Source organism: Curcuma longa, chromosome 11 (assembly GCF_044706935.1).
Source record: "Curcuma longa cultivar G26 ecotype Majalengka, Jawa Barat chromosome 11, ITB_CL_G26_1.1, whole genome shotgun sequence".
NCBI lineage: Eukaryota > Viridiplantae > Streptophyta > Magnoliopsida > Zingiberales > Zingiberaceae > Curcuma > Curcuma longa.
Genome location: NC_133871.1, coordinates 13,241,848 through 13,263,041, shown reverse-complemented (window position 1 = coordinate 13,263,041; position 21,194 = coordinate 13,241,848). Strand labels below are relative to the sequence as shown.

General features: G+C 40.3%; 5 protein-coding genes and 1 pseudogene across 7 annotated transcripts; 2 read left to right on the top strand and 4 right to left on the bottom strand.

Annotated features, from left to right (window-relative positions):
* Window positions 1–162: 162 nt before the first annotated feature.
* Window positions 163–796, bottom strand: LOC141837157 (uncharacterized). The gene has a single exon (XM_074724607.1). The coding sequence runs from the start codon at window positions 794–796 to the stop codon at window positions 317–319; it is 480 nt and encodes a 159-aa protein (XP_074580708.1). The 3' UTR covers window positions 163–316.
* A 1,452-nt stretch (window positions 797–2,248) lies between these two features.
* Window positions 2,249–4,432, bottom strand: LOC141837156 (IQ domain-containing protein IQM2-like; annotated as a pseudogene).
* Window positions 4,433–6,769: 2,337 nt separating this feature from the next.
* On the bottom strand, window positions 6,770–13,568 carry LOC141839450 (uncharacterized). Of its 3 annotated transcripts, XR_012602692.1 has the most exons (15): window positions 13,374–13,568; window positions 12,177–12,880; window positions 12,062–12,096; window positions 11,874–11,952; window positions 11,684–11,762; window positions 11,281–11,373; window positions 11,046–11,206; window positions 10,907–10,963; window positions 10,183–10,342; window positions 9,702–9,921; window positions 7,891–8,004; window positions 7,647–7,766; window positions 7,467–7,518; window positions 6,980–7,295; window positions 6,770–6,855 (listed from the first exon to the last, which is right to left on the bottom strand). XR_012602692.1 is itself a non-coding variant. In XM_074727193.1 (14 exons), exons 2-14 carry the CDS (start codon window positions 12,780–12,782, stop codon window positions 7,137–7,139), a joined length of 1,935 nt encoding a protein of 644 aa, XP_074583294.1. In that variant the 5' UTR covers window positions 12,783–12,880; window positions 13,374–13,568; the 3' UTR covers window positions 6,950–7,136. The 3 variants fall into 3 exon arrangements, 2 of the variants coding, with proteins under 2 accessions (XP_074583294.1, XP_074583295.1); XM_074727193.1 differs by lacking the exon at window positions 6,770–6,855 and having other exon boundaries at window positions 6,950–7,295; XM_074727194.1 differs by lacking the exon at window positions 6,770–6,855 and having other exon boundaries at window positions 6,950–7,295; window positions 11,281–11,361.
* Window positions 13,569–14,392: 824 nt separating this feature from the next.
* LOC141840168 (putative ribose-5-phosphate isomerase 1) lies at window positions 14,393–15,557 on the top strand. Its single transcript, XM_074728073.1, has one exon. It carries the CDS (start codon window positions 14,598–14,600, stop codon window positions 15,453–15,455), a length of 858 nt encoding a protein of 285 aa, XP_074584174.1. The 5' UTR covers window positions 14,393–14,597; the 3' UTR covers window positions 15,456–15,557.
* A 1,300-nt stretch (window positions 15,558–16,857) lies between these two features.
* LOC141841564 (uncharacterized) lies at window positions 16,858–17,613 on the top strand. Its single transcript, XM_074729739.1, has one exon. The coding sequence runs from the start codon at window positions 16,957–16,959 to the stop codon at window positions 17,485–17,487; it is 531 nt and encodes a 176-aa protein (XP_074585840.1). The 5' UTR covers window positions 16,858–16,956; the 3' UTR covers window positions 17,488–17,613.
* A 347-nt stretch (window positions 17,614–17,960) lies between these two features.
* LOC141840411 (sec-independent protein translocase protein TATC, chloroplastic-like) lies at window positions 17,961–21,153 on the bottom strand. Its single transcript, XM_074728388.1, has 4 exons — window positions 20,828–21,153; window positions 18,974–19,275; window positions 18,369–18,659; window positions 17,961–18,285 (listed from the first exon to the last, which is right to left on the bottom strand). The coding sequence occupies exons 1-4, from the start codon at window positions 21,087–21,089 to the stop codon at window positions 18,076–18,078; spliced, it is 1,065 nt and encodes a 354-aa protein (XP_074584489.1). The 5' UTR covers window positions 21,090–21,153; the 3' UTR covers window positions 17,961–18,075.
* Window positions 21,154–21,194: the final 41 nt, after the last annotated feature.

Sequence of the window (21,194 nt, the reverse complement as noted above, 5' to 3'; positions counted from 1 at the left end):
ATATATAATTGGAGAATAAATTGTTGATTTCGACAACATTAATTAATTGCTTTTTAATGTGCTGCTCTGTCTCCGCGCGTGAAGTAGCGTTAAAGTAATTAACAATAGTTTCGGTGGCATTTTGGTCATTTAATATCGAAAAAGACGCGCATACATATGGCATTAAAGACCGAACCGGGCAAGTCAACTGGAGGATTCGGGTCTAAGTTTGAATCGTACAACCGGTTCTAGTGAAAAACTTTGTACAAAACCGTGACCGGCTCAAAAAAAAAAACCGAGAACTTTTAACTGAGGCATCTCGACCGTCCGATCTACATCAATAGAAAGGAGCCGGCAAATTAAGATCAAACGCAAAGGGCGTCTTCGCCTCCGCCGCGCCGCCAGCGGCAGCGGCGGCGGCGGCGGCGTTCTCCTGCGCCACCACCTCGACGGCGTCGACGCGGCACGCGGATCGCCCCGGCCCTCCGCCCGCCGGAGGCCCCAGCGACAGGTCCCGCCCGCCGATCGCCGGCGATCTCCAGCCCGGAGGCGTCGGGGGAAGCCCCCACGCGACCGGCTTCTCGTCGGCGGATCCGAAGTTGGTCTTCGCCTTGGGGCCGCGCAGGCTGCGCGCCGCCTCGTCGTACGCCCGCGCAGCCTCCTCCGCCGTGTCGAAAGTCCCCAGCCACCTGCGCGTCTTCTTCCACGGGTCCCGGATCTCCGCCGAGAACCGCCCCCACGGCCGCTTCCTCACCCCACGGAAGTGAGCCTCCCCTCGCGCTCCTCCCCCTCCCGCCGCCGCCGCCGCCGCCGCCATCGCCACCACAAGATTTCGAGGCGAAGCGAAGGGGCTCCAAGGATGTGTATTTATAGGCGGAGCCGACGGTCTCGCTTCCGCCCGACAGGTATTCGCCCGTCTATTTTTACCGGTTACCATTCGGCCGCCATCGGTAAGTCGGTAACGTGCGAAATGGGCGCTTGCGTGCCCGCTGGGGTCATCGATTGGATGGCGGTGATTCAACCGCGGAGCTCTGTATCTCGCGTCATCTGCGCGAATCACGCAACGTGACGGCGATCGCGCGTCATCAGACGGCTGGAGGCGTCCGGATCAACGCGAGTGCGTCCAAGGAACGGTGATCGCCGAGTGCTGGGGGACCGCATCGCAGTCCAGGCGCACGTGTAGCAACCAGGACACGGACCCACTCCCACGTGTCGAACGAACGGTGGAACCAGATAAATCGAATCCATCCAAAAAAAACACGGATTTATCAATTTATGACTTTTGATTAGCTAAATTCTAATATTGTTATTTACTTTTTTTTAATCTGTTATTCTGAATAATAATTGGCCTCTAGATATCTTTAAACTTTTTAATTTCATTCTTTATATTCGTTACGTGGTGGATATAGCATCACAGAGCAGTTGTCTCCGCTCTTGTATTTACGTCACTACTTAATTAAATAAACTAGCAAAGCTTAAAAGTTTTAAAGATATTTATCGTTATTTAATTTCAGAAGTATTTAAAATAAAAATAAATTATGAAGATACAGTAAAATTTAGTAATTAGGTATGGTAATCATGTGAGTTTGAGGATTAGTGAGTAGTTAATTAAGCAGACTCATCGCCGACGCCGAAGGAATTAAAAAGTCTTGATCCGAGTCAGCAGACGCGCCGGCGGATGAGGAAATAATATAATTGGTCGGGGGAGATTTGAATAATCTAGCGTGTCGGACAATAGATCCTCCGCGACTTGGTGGTTCACCAGAACTTTTTTAGCTGATTTTTCTTGTCTCGAAATTATTAGCTGGTGAATTGCTCGAGGACTACAGGACTGATCAAACTTAGTTGAATCCAGAATGCAAATGGCAGATGAGGACGAAGGAATAGTCACAGGTCAGAGTCAAAGTCACAGGTCAAAGGTCAAAGTCAAAGTCATGGACGGCACTAGTTGTTCAGGTCGAGAGAAGATGGGAGTATTCTCCATGTTCCCCTCACAAGATCAGAAATGTACACCACTGAGATCAAAATTCTTTAGCTGAAGATGAGGATGAATGATCGAGGAACACAAGATATCGACACACGATCAAAAAGGAAATCGAAAATTAGAATACAACAATGGAACTAAGATCAGTCTGAAAACAACAACTTGTAGTGTGTAATTTACTTTCTGTGAACCATCAAATTTGTTTTGTACACTTTGTGTAGTATACTCTACTTGTGTGGAGAGATCTACAAAACAGATGAATTGGATCCTTTTCGACACGATCCATCAAAGAGGACTGGCTTCTTCTATGATATCTATGTTTTGTGCAGTTCCTAAGATGCTTCCTTGGCTCTTCTCGGACTGCTCCAGGGATTTCCTAGGCGGGTAGTCCAACACACCCAATTCTAGGCCCTGCACCTGATATCCACCTGAAAGAAAGCTGCTTCCCCAACTGATAAGATTCAATTCCATTCTTGGATTTGATCCTCCTAAGTATCAACTCTGATGGCACAAATGCTCCTGCATCCTCCTCTTGCTCCTTGCTAAAGAGATTATTTTTTATGAAAATATAATTCGTTTCTGAACTCGAAGGATTTTCTGATACTGCACTTTCTTCTCCTCCATCTGAACTAGTCCTATCTAGTTCTCCCCCTTCAAACTGCCTACTTCCTCAAATGAAGATATCTGTGCTGCTGCATCACTGCTTAGTGTTTGTTCATTCGCTTCGGTTTCAGGTTCAGTGCTGATTTCTTTTTCAGAGAATTTGAGTCCAGAGTTGCTCTTTTGAAGTTCATGACTGAATTCATGATCCTCTCCAGCGAGACCTTTCTGGTAAGAGCAAGCAAAAGGAACAAGACTTCACTCAAATTAACTCATAGTATTAAGGTTGTCAGCATTCTAAACGAGTAGAATGTGCATGAACTTGCTCACCTTCACATCAGTAAGATCAACCTTATTTTCCACAAGAAAGCTCATGAATTCTTCGAAGTTCTCCTCTGTCGGTCGGTAGTGCCCACTATGAGAACACACAGCCTAACAAATTATGATCGAATAGCTAAACCTCTCGAGTAGCAAATGATTTCTTAGGAACATAAACCAACATATTTAGTGAACATTTACCTTGATAATTCCATCTTCTACAACTAATTGCCCAGCAGCAGATGTGGCTCCTCCAGCAAGGAAACTGGAGTGCTGAAATTTACCTTTTTTCTTCTGAAGAATTCATTAAAGGATGTAAACAAGAAGTGTTTCTATAAAATTTCAATGGATCGAGAAAACTTCCACCTGACCAACATATAAATTCTTTGATGTGCTCAAGACAAAAATCCACTTGGCATCTTGAGGACCATCAGATGTGTTCAGCAATTGTCTGCTCTGTTTGTAGAAGAATTTTCCATTCTCAATTACTACTTCATAAGCCTCCCTTTCTTTCTGCAAATCGAGAAATCCTTTCACATATTTCTGCAAATGAAAAGAATTGGATAATCTATGGCATTGCTTACGGGGCCAAGATACTTGATGCACTGTTGTTGAAGTCTCGACCGTGGGCACTGTTCTTCGAGATTGACCTCCTTTCCTTCCCCAACATCAAGCCTATTAATCCACAATGGCAGTGGTGGTTAAGCTCCCTAATTGAACTTTGTCCCTTACAAACAATTCAGTGAAACTTCAAACTGACCAATAGAAGAAGGGCTCCATGCTCTCACATTGAAGCCAACAATCATAATAGAATTGGAGATTGTGGCCATAACGATGTCGAGGATCGATCTGCGCATAGGTTAACAATAATAGATTGAGCAAAACATGAGCTAACGTGCAGAAGAAGTGGTGCGTGATTAACCTACTGCTTCTAGCCAATGCTGCAAAGCGAGTTTCTGAGCTTTCTCATCCTTTGACAAACCTTTGCCAACCTATAAACGGAGAAGAAGGAGAAGCTTAAGCTCGAACATCATACCAAAATCAACACAATTGTCATAGAAAAAGTATCAACTACCTTAGCAGCCCTGGTTCTTGCACGGGACCATCGAGAAACTGCAGTTTCCGGTTTCTCGATATCGAAAAACGACACGGAACTTAGTTTGAGCAGTGCAAAATCCAACAGCTTCCACCTACAATGCGCAATCCGAACACAGTCACTAAGAAAATCCTTTTCAGAATGAAAACCCACTAAACCTGGGAACAAAGTCCATACCAACGCTGTTCTATGAGGACAGCACAATCTGCAAGCCTCCTTCTAGTTTGAAACCCCTTGTAGATTTTCTGCAGTTTCACAGCAGCTTGGTGCTTGGGACACTCAGTCGACATATTCAAGCTCGATTCGAGTGATCTCATCTTCAAAAGACTAGATTTGGAGCTCCTTATGGAAATCCTTGTTTCCGATTTTACGGAACCTTCAAGTAGAAACCTTTCCGGGAATACCTCAAGAGCCGTCGAGTGGAATTCACTTCTACTGAAACCGATGGACTTCATCTCGTTCCCCGAATTGAGGAACATCTTAATGAGAGCTTCCATTCCATCATCCTTACCTTCATAGTTAACTCTAGAACTCGAGAATGCTATTTCCATGTTTAGGCGAGGTGGAAGAGTCCCTGATGCTATGCATCTCATCGTTCTTAAAAACAATGAGATTTAGGTATCATCTTGCAGACAAACATGAATCAGGAGGTCAAAATCGCAGGTCTTGCTGTCAAAATTGCATGTAAAAAGGAAGTTTTTGGTTTAGATCATTAAGCAAAAAGTCTATCAAATGCCAAAAAAGCGACATACTAATGATCTAAAAGGGGTCAATCTTTCTTAACTTTTCAAACTTCCACATTAAAAAAAACTTTTCTTTTCAGAAAAACAAGAACGAAACAACAATCGCGTAGCCCTAAATTAGAAAAAAAAAAAGAACAAAATAAATCAACAACCCCCAAAAAACCTTGGGGGAAACAAAGCAGAGAACACATGTAAAACCAGCAGCTACCTCCATATATAAGTTCAGAACCCTAATCACAGCAAGCAGACATGAAAGATCAAAACTTTACTGGATAAAAACTTCACCTTGGCCACCTTAAAGCTTGTGATTGCCAGAAAGGAACGCATCTGAGACAGGGATTGAAGAAGTGAGACAGAGGAACTAACCTGAGATGGATGTGTTTAAACAGGGAGGGAGGTGGGGTGAAGCGCCCAAACGTCCATGCACGTGTTCTCCGCGTGCTCACCGGGCGCCATCTCTTTTACCTCTATTTTATTTTTACCATATAATATATTTTATTATTTTCTTAAAAATAATAAATTGAATGATCATAATTAATATTCAACTTATCAATATATATTCGTGCATATGTTTGAGATTTAAATCTATATAAATAATGACTGAATTTACTAGATTGTAGATAATGAAAGAATTTATTGAACTAAATCCATTTGATCTAAATGGAGATTTATGAATAGTTAAAATATCTCTATCAGGGAAGATATTGGTGGTAGATTATTTAATTAATTTAAAAAAGATATAACTTAGGAGAGAGTACAATTTATTATTATTATTATTATTTAATAGAAAAAATTGATTTATATTTAATTTTCATTAAAAATATTTAGAAATAAAAAAGAATGTAAATTTTTGCATATTTTTTTCCTCAAGCGTGGGGTGTTCATGCATGCATGAACCGACGCATGGCGGCGCCGCTACGTGAGATTTGGTGGGTTGACATTGGAAGATTTTGAGGTCAAGGAATTAAGTCAAATTGAGCTTTTTTACACAGAAGAAATGAACCTGTTTATTCAAAAAAAAAAAAATCCGTTTTTCAAGAACATACAAACACATTTGTAAAATTTATAAATTTTAGGCTGGCAGGAAACGAATTGACATTTTCGAGCTTGCTAGCTATTTCTGATAGAGTTGACTTTAAGTGGGCCTATAAAGTCAAATTAGCTATGTTTCGAATTAAGTCAAAAAGCAAATATTTTGCGGCTGAACTGCTACACACGCTACATTGGTTACAGATTGACTGGACGTTGGTCAACCCTCGGCACAGGATCTCGCTCTCAAGTCTATTTTGTTAGGTTTACCGTTGAATATTTACAGGATATAATTTGAGGTTGAAGAAACTTCACGTGTGATAATATAATATAAAAGAGTATTTTTATTTATATATAATTTTAAAATTCTATTATAATTTAATAGTATTTTATCACCCAATTTAATAATATTTAGAAAAATAATAAAACTTATTTATCTTCGATGATTGTAAAATTAATCATGTGGAATCGTTGGAATGACAGATTCCATCTTTTGTTAAAAAGAATCATGCACTTAAACACGTGAACGAATTATGAGATCGGATGATTAACAGGACACTGTAATGCCTCTTAATTAGAAAACCAATACATTTAATTAAGTAGCGCCATTATGTTAATAATCGACTTTGAATGTACTTAATATTGTGAGTACTTATAGGTAGTAACAACAATAAAGATGTGGATTAATTAATTCCACGTCTAAAATATAATGCGTTAGGTCGATCAGTTAGCTAATGATTGGTTAAGTAGGACCCACTCAAGGTACTATTAAAGCATAAAGATATATCAAAGACGTACGACATTGACAATAATTCATTAATCATTAGCCACCAAACAAATTCATAAGATTAAATTTGAGTTAAAAACTCATTATCACTCACAAAAAAGAGTCATTTTCAATCAACTCTACCACTCGTGGATATAAAACGAAAAAAATAATAATATTATTATTTTCATGTATTTTACCGTATATCAAAATTAAGATAATGCAAGTTCTCCAGTAGACATCATAGACAGCAGGTTGGCGACAAGAGCATCACAGCTGTTCTTGGGGTTGGTTGCTCTTTGATTTAGGGTTTAGGGTGGAAGTAGTTGAAAGTTTGAATCTAGAATGGAAGATTGTCTATAAATATTCTATTCATCTATCAGATTAGCCAAAAAAGAGGGAATCCATGGAAACAAAGATGAAAAAAACAGAAATAAAAGGATAAAAAACTATACTAAACTTACATGTCAATCTCATACACATCGATCCTTTACATTATCTTGTGTTTGCCGCTCTCCGATGATGGAAAAATGGTGCATTGCAGTCGGGTGTGTGGTGATGTTCATCTTTCCAAGGAGTGTTCCAGGAAATCCTCAGTAGGATAGCCTTGACGAATGAAGTTCAATCCGCGTCTCCGAGTCCATCACTTCCATCCCCCCTCTTGGAGATTGGTGTCATGCGATTGTTCGATCCGTGCTTCTTGCTCTGTGCGGCAATCTCGGCATTCTTCCGCAAGACAGCACCGGGAGAAGGATAGGGACGCTGCTGAAACAGAGGACCCTGAAATGCAGAATAAAATCAGCCTGGATCAGACCGAAAACACGAGCAAATAGATCAGGTAGAAATGTTAATGTTGGTTTCCATAGCAACCAGACAGAGTCCCTACTAAAAAGAAGAGTCATATAAACCTAGTAAAAAAATTTACAAGAAGCATTTATCAGAAAAACTTACAGTGGCTGTGGTGTCTGCTGCTCGTGGTTGCACCCCTTTAAGGCCCACAACCCTAAATGATCACAGAACCGATCAAATAGCGTTACTAAAAGCATGAACTTTTAAAAACTACAACTCAAACACTAGTTGTTAACAATGCAATGGTACTTGTTTACATTTAATTTAGTTAACAAAACATACCACCCGCCACGTGGAGCATCTGAATAAGAGCTTGGATCCATTGGGTCCAATTCATCATCCTCGGAGAATGTTCGTTTCCTATCTCTTCTATTGCCTTTTCCAAGCGGAGGCTTGCTCAACCTACATATCAACAATTGGCTAATAACAGCACATGTTTTGGTTACTTAAACATTTAAATAGTGCTGATGCAGCATGCTTAGTTCTGTTTCTGCTGTGTATTTTTTGAGGTGAGGAAATAAATTACCTTTGCTTGGGAATTGCTTTCCCTGGCTGATCTCCTGAGCTAGCATCATATTTTCCATGTTGATCGTTTGCTACATAAGGTGCTGGATATTGTTTAAATGGGAGATTGTGAATCCTGTAACAAAATATCATTTATTAATTTTATGTAGTTTTTCTATAAGCTGATTCTGTACATTCAAAAGCATAATGATCTTTGAAAAAGAAATTGAATTAGGCTGATGCGTATAATATGTTAAGTTTTAAATTGAATTGCAGCTCCATCCCCTCTGTATATGGTAAATAATAGACAAGAAACCTCCACTACCAGTGAAGATGACATGGGACATCATAAAGTACTCGTGTAATTCGTACTTTCTGGAGGAAGTGGAGGATACAAGTAACCCTACAAAAGAAGAGAGAGAGAGAGAGAGAGAGAAAGAGAGTAAATTAATATCTATATTCAGGGAGATCAGAGTAAATATAATTGAAAAGAAGGATAAAAGGTCAACTGTAGCAAGTGTTGACTAGTAGAGAATCATGACTTGTGCAATTTACCCTCAGCTTTATTTGAAGAGATACAAACAAGCTTCTTTTAACTTTCCCGTGTATGGCTGCTACGAGAAGAAAGAACTGATTGTCAAGTACAAGATGTAGCAAGAGAGATTGACTAATTATAGTTGTGCAGCTCTGTTTGCTAATTGAAGGAAACCAGAATCATTGCCTTACTCTGGGATAAGAGTGATGTATCATACACAAAGGAAGGATAGCTAAGCACATGTGTACAGCCTAAGATTAGCACAAGATAGAAAATTCACAATAGTTATGAATGCACACAATGAGTAAAACAGACAGCTAAATGTGTGGAAGTTATATCCTAATAGACTCTTTTATGTGGAAGTTAGACAACCTTCTTTAAAAAAATAAATAAATAAACACTTACAAAATAGAAAATGTGCGCTAGATATGAATATGTAAAACAGAGAGCTAAATGTGCGGAAGTTATATCCATATGAAATAGATTCTTTTATGTCAAAGTTTGACAACCTTCTTTAAAAAAGTTAAGCATTTTTTTGTCCAGTAGCAAAGCATGATCGACAAAATAGTAGATGTCAAATGATCACACAGCACTCAAAGTATACAGGGAAAAATTGCAATTGGTCAATAACCAACAATCAAAACTCGCTGTCTGCCTTAGTATGCACCGACAATTGCAGAAGATGCAGACGTAGGCTACTGATGGCAAATAAAGACTAATCTGTCACATAGATTTCTTGAAGATATAACCAACTGATCAGATGTTTAACTATATGCTTCGGTAACTACTAAAACTTCCTGAGAAATGATGATTCAAATAACTTGACTTCATGCTTACTACTGTGACTCTTGAATGCTAGAATATTTGCATGTTCTCAAATTAATGTGCCTACATAGCCCATTATCTATCATTTTTATTAATATAAAGAATTATTCTTTCAACCTTAAAAATCATAGCTCAAGAAAAAGTTGAAGTTTGGATTTGATCTAGGAGTCATCTCTTAGTCCCTGAATAGTTAGTTAGCATCCTTTGGTCATAAACACATACAGAGAAACTTTGAAACAACATGCAAAAGATTATTATAAACTAACACAATTTGTGCAATGCCATAATGTCCTTTTCTCTGCACCTTCAGCATTTGTAAAAGATATGTCAAACCAATTCTTAAAAATATCGGTCTATGTTGTCATATCTATATCAACATACCAAGGCAAACTAGAATCATATAATTTGTCTATGCATAAGGAAAATCAAATGAAGCATAAACTAACAGAAAGTAGCACATTCAGAAGAAATACCGTGTGCAGTGATTACAATAGCCCCAATCTTGGACCAAGCCAAGTCCCCATCCACCACAACTCATGCATCTTTTCACTTGATTAGGGTATAAGTGCTCGGTTCTAAAGTATTGTCCATGAGTAACATTGTGCACACTATTCTGTGAACACTTCAGTGTACTTGAAGCAGGCCGCTCCCATTGCGAGATGTGTGTCTTTATGTTATAGTAGTATGTTTGTCCTATTACAGTTGAAAAACCCATGTATTAAAGTAGATAAGGGAACAATATGATGGTTTTGATCTCCCATATGTAAGCAATATCAAAACTTTCGAATAAAATAGCAATCTGATGAATCAAAGCTGATAAAATCCAGATAAATACTGTAAGCAGAATATATGAAATAGAAAAAAAAAATAGCGATCCGTTTGATAATAGGGTATCATCAAGGTGCATAGGTTTTGTGAATGTCTCAGCTAAAACTAAGGACTTTTCCATCATACCAGTAGAATTATCAATTGCCTCTTGCCAATCATCTGGCAATGGGTGCTGGCTCAAAGCAACTTTATAGTTATCATTTGCACTGGGAATTTCCCATTGGCTTTCTCCAGTTTTTTCATTGTAATAATAGGAAGATCCAGTGGCCGGATCCTTTGCTTCAATCTAAGACAATAAGAGAAAGTCATTAGCCTCATTTTATGCATACCGTTGTTTATTAACCTAACTAGTAGAATCGCAAAAAACAAAAATACATTATTTTTAAAAAAATAAAAAGGTCCAATAAAATAAGTACTCACATCTAAATAACAATCCTACTTTATTCTACCTAGCTTAAATTTGTTACACCTAGCACGTCTCACTAATTTTACTAAACCTTACGATACCATGCTAACATAAAGCCTATGAAAAAGGTTCCTAATTAAAGAGATCATTTTTCATTTTCCAATAAAAATTCCTTTAGTATATTCTCATCTACCATGTGATCATTAATTAAGGCACACAACCACATGAGATTAACAGCTGAGGCAAACAATCTATCCGGGTGCTGCAGCACAAGCCACAACAAAAGTTGAGAACTTTCACATTACAAAACAGCATACGGAAACCTGTCAGATAATATGTGTAAATTGAACTCAACTCACATAAATTTCAAGATCAAGTTTGCCATATCAGAGAAATTTCTGGTGCATAAAAAATGGCAAATGCATTAACATTTTACATGCTTACCCAACCAATAGGTAACACAGAGACACTTTTTGCCATATCATTTTGATGCTCCAATTTCTGGCATGCAGTGTGAAGTCATTGATTAGAGTTAGTGAGACATGCAAAAAGACAACAATTTTAGATTAGGATAAGAACTTGCATCTTCAATTATCTTGGAACTATCATCATATTTGACGTCTCTAAGAATTCCCCTTGCTTTTAATCTCTTCTTCAAATACTCGGGTAACTCCTTTTGAGCAACCTTTGATTCTGAAACTTCAATTGGGGAACTCAAACTAAGACCTTCATCTTTGGTTTTCCCTGATGGACCAGATGCTCATCAAACCTCTCCACATGAATTTATAACATTAAAGGATTTTTTTTAAGAAACTTACTGGACTGAATATTAAATGAGGGAGCAGCATAATATGCACCACCACCTGGCACTCCATAGCCATTACCAATTTCAACATTGCCTGACCGGAAATCTACAATGGTCAAATAAGTATAGACAATATCATACAAAAGAAAAGGAAAGAATTATCATGATTGATCAGGAAAGAATTGGCTTCATCAACAGTTATGATGTTAGGGCATCATTATCTTGGAACCTTGAAGAAAGTACATGCTCAAATATGGTGTATTAACTTAATGTGATTTGAGGAAATGCATATATATTCTTCCAAGATCCCAAGAAGCATAATTTATCAAAATTGAAACTTAAGAATTACAAATGAATTAAACAAATGCAAAGAGCTGGAAATATCATGAAACATATATAAAAAATGCATGACTTACCATTGTCATGGTGGATCGCCTTCCCACGTTTATTGGTCATTTCAGTCCTATGATCAGAAGTCATCTTCAATAAGTGTTCCTACAGTAAGCAGTAAAAGAGGACAAAAAAACACAATCGCTTTGAATAAAAGTATTCAGAAAAAATAGTTATGCTGTGATGGTTAAATATATAGGATGAAAAGTAACACACCTTTAATGCATTGGGATCAAAGCGCCCAGACAGAATATCTTTGCTGTCGTCCAAAGATCCAGTTCTGCCCTCTACTTGTCTGTGATTAGGAAACAAATTACAATAACTTGAAAGTTTTTTATGATCACTTCCTTATTAAAACATCAAGTGCCCAGCAACATGAAATGAGACACACGAGAAAAACTGACCTTTGAACTTTTATAATTTCTTGCGTAATAATTTCCTGGATGTGACAAATTGGCATAACTTCAATACCACAACAAGCAGAAACATCAAGTGTTAACAGTATATTAGGAAATATACCTGTTTATGTAGTACAGCTTTTTCAGCAGCAGTCTCAATTCTGGAATCTTCACTACATAAATTTGATGTTTTAACCCCTGGATCCTCTTCAGCCCTTTCAGGAGCACTGGGCAGCTCAGAGCTGTTATCTACTGATCCTATATGATTTACCATACCATACTCTGCAATTTGCGACACTCCACCAGAGATCTGATTATTTAGCACAGGTAAACTTTGTTCAGGATGTTTATTGTGGAGCTTAGAATTAGAGTTGGTAGTGCCATCATGAATGATTTCCTGGATAATCTGGACCTTTTCACTGTCAAGATGCGGTTCTGATAAATTAAAACTGTTTTCCACTGGCAAACTTTGAAGAGGTGCAGTGCTGGGCCCATTGGATAGAGACGGTTGTAAATGCAGAAAGTTTTGAGCTGAAGGGAAGGGTATATTAGAGGGCCTAATAGGGAAAAGATTTGCTGAACCATTAGTGTGTCTGTCACAATTGTCTGTAGGAGGCACCGGAGAACTAGGTGCAGGTGGATCTGTAGGTGCAGCATCCGACGTAGTATGTGAATGTGAGTATGTGTCAAATTCAGAAGGCAATGATTGATCATACACATTCTCCATGCCCCAGTGATTTCTTACTCCTTGAATTTTCTATGGCTCACACTAAGAGATAAGCTTGCAAAATATAGTGAACTAGTATAAGTGGTGAAACTTTCAACCTGAAAATAGAAAATTAACACAGCATTAGATAACGCCATTGATACTGTCAAATTGGGGAGTCTAGACGTGCTTCCGCGTGCACACTATTGTGGCACCCAAATAATACAGTTCTATGTCAGTAGTCACCTAAAAGGAGGAAATAATTTCTAGCATGATATCAGGATGATGATAGCCACATCAAGGGGAAAAAAACTTTGTCCTCTAATTAATGAGCCGCCGGACTTTCTTCTAAGTAGGATGTGATACAACTGGTAGAAGCAAATTAAAACATAACGGTAGTGGTAAAAAATAAAAAAATCCGAGAGATTGATTCCCTAGAAACTGTATGTAACAATCAAATACTCCTATTTCAGTATCTCAGCAAGGAAAACCCTAGACCGAATAACCAAGTTCCTTTCTTTTTTTGCATTCCTTACGATACCAATCATCATGAAGATGAAAGAAAAGAAGGAAGGAGAAGCAGAATGAATCTATTAGAAGTGACCAACTTACTTCCGGTGGCGGCCGCAGAGGCTGGAGAGAGGAGACCACGTGAGCCTTCTACGATTTCCTTTCCGGCGGACGGCGGCAACAAACAGCCGGAGTTTGACTCACAATCATCCAGCACGTCATAAGTAAGAGATTTGTAGATCGTAGGGATTCTTCTCTCCGGCGAAGAAGGCGGCGAGAGAAACACGAAGATGATAACTGGATACTGAAAGGACAACACGGATCGAGGAGGCAGCTCGATTCGGCTCAATCGTAAACAAACTGGCCCGGCCCGGCCCAATTAGTCATTTTCAATTATGGCCGTAAACAAACTGGTACAAATTAATTAAATTAAATGGATAACTTTAAACTCATTTAATTTTGAATATAATATGTATTAATAATCATGGACGTAGAAATGAGGTAATTGTTCTTTTAAAAAAAAGTAAAATAGTCGATTATATTTCTTATTCTAAAAATATTTTAATTTTAATATTATTATAATAGCTACATATTATGTACTCCTCATAGCTATAAATTTTTTTTAATTCAACTTAATAAAAAAAATACTATATAGCATTTATTTAGTAATACAATATTAAAAATAATTTTACTATATTTATATGACTTAATCAAAATTTAAGTTCAAAATTATGACGACATCACATCTTGAGGAGCTTGCGAGATACAGAAATCTACTCGCCGGATATACCAGCCTCAGATTTCGTTCCTGAGAAAAACTATCCAATTATTGAGGAGGTGGGGCGCGGGTAGAGGATGCAGTTTTATCCTCACTTTATCTCAAACACACGCACGCGTCCGACAGGCTATCATTGCGAGAGATCTTAGCCGTCCGTTTTGTTATCAACTCAGTAACGCACGAAGATCTCTACCGTGCCATCCGGTGTACTGCCCGAACACCAAGCACCGGAACTGCCTCCGGCTTCATTAGCACGTGTCATCTTAGAAAAAGAGTATTGAGTTGAAGCCCACGAGATGAGGTCTTCGCCGTTGCGCCACTCCTCGTCGTCCTCTGCGTGTCCAATTCCTAACCCTAGTCCTAAAAAGGCAGTCCTTAGATTTCCCAAATTTTGAAAGGGAAAAATATTTTTCCACCAATCGTTTTTGTTAATTCCGTCCCCATTTTTTTTCCTCTCTTTTTCCCGATTTATTTGATTATTTTTTTAGTGTCAAAATCGTTCCTTTTTCTCACTTTCCGCCGCGCAGTCTTCGTCCATCGATCCGACGATGGGATCGCGGCGCCTCCTCCACCCCTCCTGCCCCGCAGCGGCGGAAGCAACGGCGGCGCCCCCTGCTGCGCCGCCGGCCGCCATCTCGTCTCAGGACGACCTGAAGCGCGTCGCTGCCCTCCGCGCCGTGGAGCTGGTGCGGTCCGGCATGGTCCTCGGCCTCGGCACCGGCTCCACCGCTGCCCACGCCCTCGACCGCATCGGCGACCTCCTGCGCCGCGGCGACCTCCGCGACGTCGTCGGCATCCCCACCTCCGAATGGGCCGCCGCTCGCGCTGCGGCCGCCGGCATCCCTCTCTCTGACCTCAACTCGCACCCAGTGATCGACCTGTCCATCGACGGCGCGGACGAGGTCGACCCGGCGCTCAACCTCGTGAAGGGCCGCGGCGGCTCCCTCCTCCGCGAGAAGATGGTGGAGGGCGCCAGTCGCCGCTTCGTGGTCATCGTCGACGAGTCGAAGCTCGTCCCACGCCTCGGTGGCAGCGGCCTGGCAATCCCTGTGGAGGTCATCCCCTTCGGCTGGGCCCTCACTCTCCGCCGACTCCGGAGCCTCTTCGACGGAACTTCTGGCTTCAACCTCAAGCTCAGGACCGCATCTATCAACGCCAAAGCAAGCGCCTTTACCGAAAAAGAGTCTGAACTGGAGCCATTTGTGACGGATAACAAGAATTATATCGTAGACCTGTTCTTCGAGTATGGAATCGACGGCAACCTCCGCGCTATCAGTGATGACATCTTGAGGATCACCGGTGTGGTTGAGCATGGGATGTTCCTAGGCCTGGCGACGTCAGTCATTGTAGCCAGGCAGGATGGTGTGGTTGTGCTAGACAAAGAGGGCAAGTCAAATGGTTTCTGAACACTGACAACGAAGTGGTCGAGTTTCTGCATTGTGGCTAATTGTATGCTGTTCAAATATCATAAAGAAACAACGGCGATGTGCCATGAGCTATTAAAGTAAGGATCTTCTGCCTAACTGAGCAATGTGACACGCAGTGCCCTTGTCTCAGGTCACTCGAGGAGTTTAAACCAGTTTTGTCAGCTTTGAGAGAAACAATCAAACTATGTTTGATGCATTGCTTTGCTTGTTTTTGATTGTGTTTAATCCAGTGTTGAACGTTGGTTGCAGAGGAACTCATGCTATGTTTTATGTCTCCTGGTTTATGTTAATCTTTTGAACATAAAGTTTAAAGTTTCAATCTTTGAGACATTAATTGTTTTGTTCTGATGGTAAGTTCTTGCATGTGAATCTTTTGGCAAGGTCATCATACTGTTGGATAAGCTTGTGTACTGGTATACAGATTTTCAGACATTAAAATGTGATCATAGTTCTCATGATATTATTATTGTTATACATAGATTTAACGAAAAAAAAACCCTCTAAATGTACTTTCACTGTTTGTCAGAGTTTACAATGAAAATCGTGGATAGCATCCACTTGTTAGATTCTCATGCAGTCAAATGCAATTAGTCAGCTGTTGCCGAGGACCGTCGGATTAAGTGGTCAAAGTTGGAGCTTTGAATTAGAACGTAAGACAGTGTCAATTTAGACTAATTAATCTATCGAAATTAAATTCATCTCATAATTTGACGACCACGTAAAATGCAAAAACTTTTATTCCAAAAAATGTACCTTGACTTTGATCAAATCCCCTAATTGACCCTGAAGCATGAATTATTAAGAAATTGCAGTAGCATTTCCTTGCAAGTATCAGTCAAGTGTTGTGATTAATCCGATCTGTTTTTTGTTTGTTTTATTTTTGTTTTTATATTTCAAAGAACAGTTGACAAACTTCCAGTAGTTGGCCCGTTTTATTCTGCCAGGAAGTTTCACCTTTCACACTATAATTGTTTATTTCAAATAAAAAATATTTTTCTTTTTTTTAAAAAAAAAATGACGTCGACTGCGGTTGACTTGATGCATATTTTAACCCAGTTTGACAAGTCCAAGAGTAAAATTTTAATTTAACGAAATCCAATGGTCAAAATGAAATTTTCACATGCTAAAATTTTGTTTTATTATTCCACCGCCGCAGCCGCGGGCCGCCCTCCAACTATGAACAGGGAGGAACCGCTGCGGGTTCCACACGCAGTCACGCTGACAATTCTCAGAGTTTTCGACTTTTACTCCTTCTCTCTTTAATAAACTGTGTTTGCCACGGTACAACCATTGTCCTCGACGCGGATCCAGCTGTTTGAACCCGTGCCATTCATCGAATCTTCCTCCACCCATCTCCACGTATATATGTATGTATGTGTGTGTGTTTGATCGACGTTAAGATCCTGAATTGGTCGAGTAATTGCTTGCTCTGTTTTAGTTTTGTTAGTGGTGGATTGATTCTTGGTTGATTTGGTGGTCGATGGGGAACTACGTGTCCTGCGCGCTCGCCGGCGGTCCCGGCGGCGGCTCGCGGTCGGCGAAGGTGATCCTTCCCGGCGGCGAGGTGCAGCGGGTGGAGGGGCCTGCGACGGCGGCGGAGATGATGCTCAACGCGCCGGGGCACTTCGTGGTCAACTCGCGGTCGATGCACGCGGGGCGGCGGTTCGCGCCGCTGGCGGCGGACGAGGAGCTGGAGATGGGCCACGTGTACGCAATGTTCCCCATGAAGCGGGCGGGCGCGGTGGTCACGGCGGCGGACATGGGGGCGTTGCTGCTGGCCGCGCAGAGGGAGGTGCGGAGGGAAGCGGGAGGCGCGCGGGTGCTGCCGGACCGGCCGATGATAGTTGACCCGGAGACGGAAAACACGGCGGCGGCGGAGCTGGGGGAGGGGATGGAGGGGGCGGCGGCGGCGGCGGCGATCGAAGAGTTCAAGTACAGGCTAAGCATGTGCCGATCGAGGAGGCCGAACCTGGAGACCATCCACGAGGAAGGAATTTGCTGTCCAAGATGAATTCTTTTCATCATCTTCATCTTCTCCTTCTTAATTAGGATTAAGAATGCATGTATAAAATTGTGAGCAATCATTGTAAAAGAGAACATTAATTATATATAAAAACAATATGATTTGTAGCTACAATTTGAGAGGGATCATTGCATGCACTGGCTTATATTTCCAGACAAAACTGATAAATTCAACAGAAATGTTCAAACTGTTGATCTTCCCAACTTTTTTAGCTCCTGCACCAGCAATTGACTGACTGACTTTAATGTTTCGAGAGGACCTTTTGCAATTAATGAGAAGATTATAATGTAGAACTAACATTTGCTATATGCTTAGAGATTAACAAAGTTTTGAAGAATAGACAATCTGCTATATGCTCTAGACTCATTCAACTCCTTTGTCCATTCAATTTGCAAACAAAACAGAAGATTTCAATCGTTGGAACAGTCTCCATACTCATGCAATGTAGAAGGTTGGAGAGGGAATATATTTCATTAGCTCTTATTGTTGACAAGATTAATACAGCTTTAATGAATAGAAATATACAATCTTTCCGGAGATTTACCTAACAATGTAATAAAGCAATGTATAATCTAACTAGCGGCCTATTAATTTGACCATCCATGCGCCGCCCAAGTAGAGAGCCAGCAGAGGCCCTGCCAATAGCATCTGGGTGAGGGGATCGGTCGAGGGTGTCAGAACTGCTGCTGCAACGACGGCGCCGACCACGACGTATCTCCAGATCGATAACATCTGGTCCCCAGATACCAGTCCAACCTGCCCCAACAGTAGTTGAATGACTGGAACCTGCACAAGAATGGAAGGACAAACATTTTTGAAGCTATAAATTGTTTAGGAAGTATGATGAATATATGGTGTTCCAGCATCACCTGAAAAGACAATCCTGTGCTGAACATAAGAATGAGAACGAACTCGAAATACTGGTCGATGGACCACAGTGACTCGACTGCACCTTGCGCATAGTTAACAAAGAAGTTCAAGGCTGCCGGGGTTAGAACTGTGTAGGAGAAGGCGATACCGACGTAAAATAGGACAGAGGATCCCAGCACAATTGGTCCAAGGAATTTTCTTTCATCCTTAGTTAGACCGGGAAGAACAAAAGCTATGATCTCGTATAGAATGACAGGACTCCCGAGAAGCAGCCCACAGTAACCCGATACCTGTATTTATTGAAATATATCTGTTAAAGTTGACAGCCACCTCTATTTGTAAACCTTTCTAACTTGATCAAATTAGCAATACCGCAACACAACTAAAAATCTAAAATGAAAATAGACATGCACATACAAATACAACCAGTATTTCTAATTTACGGAAAAACAGTTATCATGAAGACAGAATGGTTTTTGTCAAATTATGACAAAACGATGAGCTTTTAGAAGCAATAAAAATTTAAAATTTGAGTAATAGGCATGAGAAAAAGAAAGTAAAGTATGATGAAACTTTGCTAAAGTTCAGGGATAAGAAATTTTACCTTTATAGTTGTAAAGAAAAATTCTCCAGGTGAAAGTTGGAGGAAGCGAACTCCCTGGGAACTAACAGGTGCTTCAAGGAGTACAATCAAATCCTTAGAAAAACAGAAGCAACCCAATATGGCACCTCCCACAGCCAAAACCGAGACAAATAATCTTTGACGAAGTTCTTCTAAATGGTCAAATATGCTCATCTCTTTATCATCTGGAAGAAGCTCTTTATCAGGATAGAGAAAACTATAAAGGGCATTTTTCTCTTCATATTGTTGGATTTTTTGCAATGAATCTTCAATAATATTATCATCTGCACCAAATATCAGTGACATTTTTAGGTAATGTGAAGCATCAAATATTTCAAACATCAATAAAATTGATTCCCGCCGTCATTACTATAATGAAAGTAATGGGACTTGCAGCTGATTTCTGGATCCAAAGTGACTGTTTTTGTAGTAGTGAAGGGTTTGATTATCTATCTGATGAAACAGTCAGTGCAGCAACCAAAAAAAACCCAAATTAAAGAGATCCTTAAAGAGATCCTGCATCTAATCACATGAAATGCATTCTTTCATTTTGACATCTAAAAGAAACATTACACGTCGGTCTAAAAGAATCTCCTGTTATATTTTTGATGTTCCCAATTTAGCAGCTCAAGACATTTCCGGGCATAAGAAAGATCATGATGTTTTCCTAGTTAATGTAGCAACTAAAATGGGCCATAAGGTTGTACAGTTGAACACGGCTATACTTGTAATAGAGAACAATACCTTATTCCAAGTTGGAGGCATATCCACATTTTCTGATGGAACAATGAACACCATATTTATTGTAATTCCACAAGGGTGAGTAAAGAAGTATCAAGAATAACACACTTAGGCCGAATTTGCTTCCGAAGAAAGACAAAAGGGAGAGGGGTAGGGAGGAGGGAAATGACACACAAAATACTACATGAGTAATTCATGCTCCATATGTTATTTGCGAGCTTTCCCTCTCTTTCCCTTTCCCTCCCTCCCCCTCCCCTTTCTATCTCTCCACCAAGTAAATCCATCCTTAGAGGAAACAAAGAGGGTAGAGAGAGCTATCCAAATTGTTTCTCATGTCAGTCCTAAGCTGGCCGGACTTAAAAGGCAGAAAGTTGGGTTAGGTTTAAAATTTAGCAAAAATAGACCAAAAACTTCACTACCATAGCTGACTAGAATAGTTGAGATATACATCTGTCTCTTGTTGATGTATAAACAACTAATCGAACAAGAATGTGGATAAGTTTAGACTTCAACTAGAAAAAAATTAAAATATTCATTGCAAACAATGAGAAAGAAATGTCCATCTAATTACTAATCCTAGTTCCGATTTTAGCAATGTCTTCCAAGAGAACACGGCTATTATCACAATGATAAATTTGTTTGACAATAATACACACACATCTGTGAGTACAGCAGCATGACTCTGCAGTCAAATGAGCTTTTATAACTTGATAAGAAGGAACATGATAGATGTTGATACAGAAATCACAGCTGAGTGGAATTGAGTTCTAGATATTTGACCTTGCATTAGTTTTCAATACTCACTGTTCACTGATGGTGATCCTTCTCACTAATTCATTTCAAAGTGGAACTTTTGTTCGCATAACAAAATCTATATTAATTATGCGATTCATCTCTTCCATTACTTTTCTTTGGCCATACTAAACAAGATCATAGACTTAAAAAATCGCTAGCACAATAATAGTGTTGCTAAATAGTAACATTATCAACAAAACCGACTAATTAACTTAAACAGGAGAACAAGAAGATGCCGATTTGGGAATTAAAACTAAACTTCGAATTATCCGGAAGATGAAGGAGAAGCAGAGAACGCACCAGGCCTTTCTTCAATGGCTGCGCCGACTCCCTCACCTGGACTTTGCTGCGGTATCTCCTCCTTCTTCTCCTCCGGAAGGGCGTCGTCTTTGACGACGGCGCAGCAAAGGCGGCGACGCTTGCGGAAGGGCTTCGAGAGGGGAGTGAAAACCGCTAGCGATGCGGCGCCGCCCCGATTATTAGGGGGTCGGAGGCGATGCCGAGGGAAGCAAGAGAACTGCGCATAGGGAGGGGGAAGAAGAAGAAGACCCGCGCTTCCCATCCACCTTTCTCTCTCTCTCTCTCGCCGTGCCTCCGGAAGAAATGTTATCGCCGAAGCGCTTACGTTTCTGTTTTCTCCTCAGGATTTTTGTTGCCTGCTTTACTA

What these genes read in the sequence shown, in the direction of transcription:
- LOC141840411 (XM_074728388.1), bottom strand. Translation starts at nt 21,089, where the DNA reads ATGGGAAGCGCGGGTCTTCTTCTTCTTCCCCCTCCCTATGCGCAGTTC. An exon ending in AGCCATTGAAGAAAGGCCTG is followed by an intron (nt 19,276 to 20,827) that starts GTGCGTTCTCTG and finishes TATTTGGTGCAG; the next exon opens with ATGATAATATTATTGAAGAT. An exon ending in TTTTCTTTACAACTATAAAG is followed by an intron (nt 18,660 to 18,973) that starts GTAAAATTTCTT and finishes CAATAAATACAG; the next exon opens with GTATCGGGTTACTGTGGGCT.
- LOC141837157 (XM_074724607.1), bottom strand. Translation starts at nt 796, where the DNA reads ATGGCGGCGGCGGCGGCGGCGGCGGGAGGGGGAGGAGCGCGAGGGGAG.
- LOC141841564 (XM_074729739.1), top strand. Translation starts at nt 16,957, where the DNA reads ATGGGGAACTACGTGTCCTGCGCGCTCGCCGGCGGTCCCGGCGGCGGC.
- LOC141839450 (XM_074727193.1), bottom strand. Translation starts at nt 12,782, where the DNA reads ATGGAGAATGTGTATGATCAATCATTGCCTTCTGAATTTGACACATAC. An exon ending in GAAATTATAAAAGTTCAAAG is followed by an intron (nt 11,953 to 12,061) that starts GTCAGTTTTTCT and finishes TCCTAATCACAG; the next exon opens with ACAAGTAGAGGGCAGAACTG. An exon ending in TATTGTAATCACTGCACACG is followed by an intron (nt 8,005 to 9,701) that starts GTATTTCTTCTG and finishes ATTTTGTTACAG; the next exon opens with GATTCACAATCTCCCATTTA.
- LOC141840168 (XM_074728073.1), top strand. Translation starts at nt 14,598, where the DNA reads ATGGGATCGCGGCGCCTCCTCCACCCCTCCTGCCCCGCAGCGGCGGAA.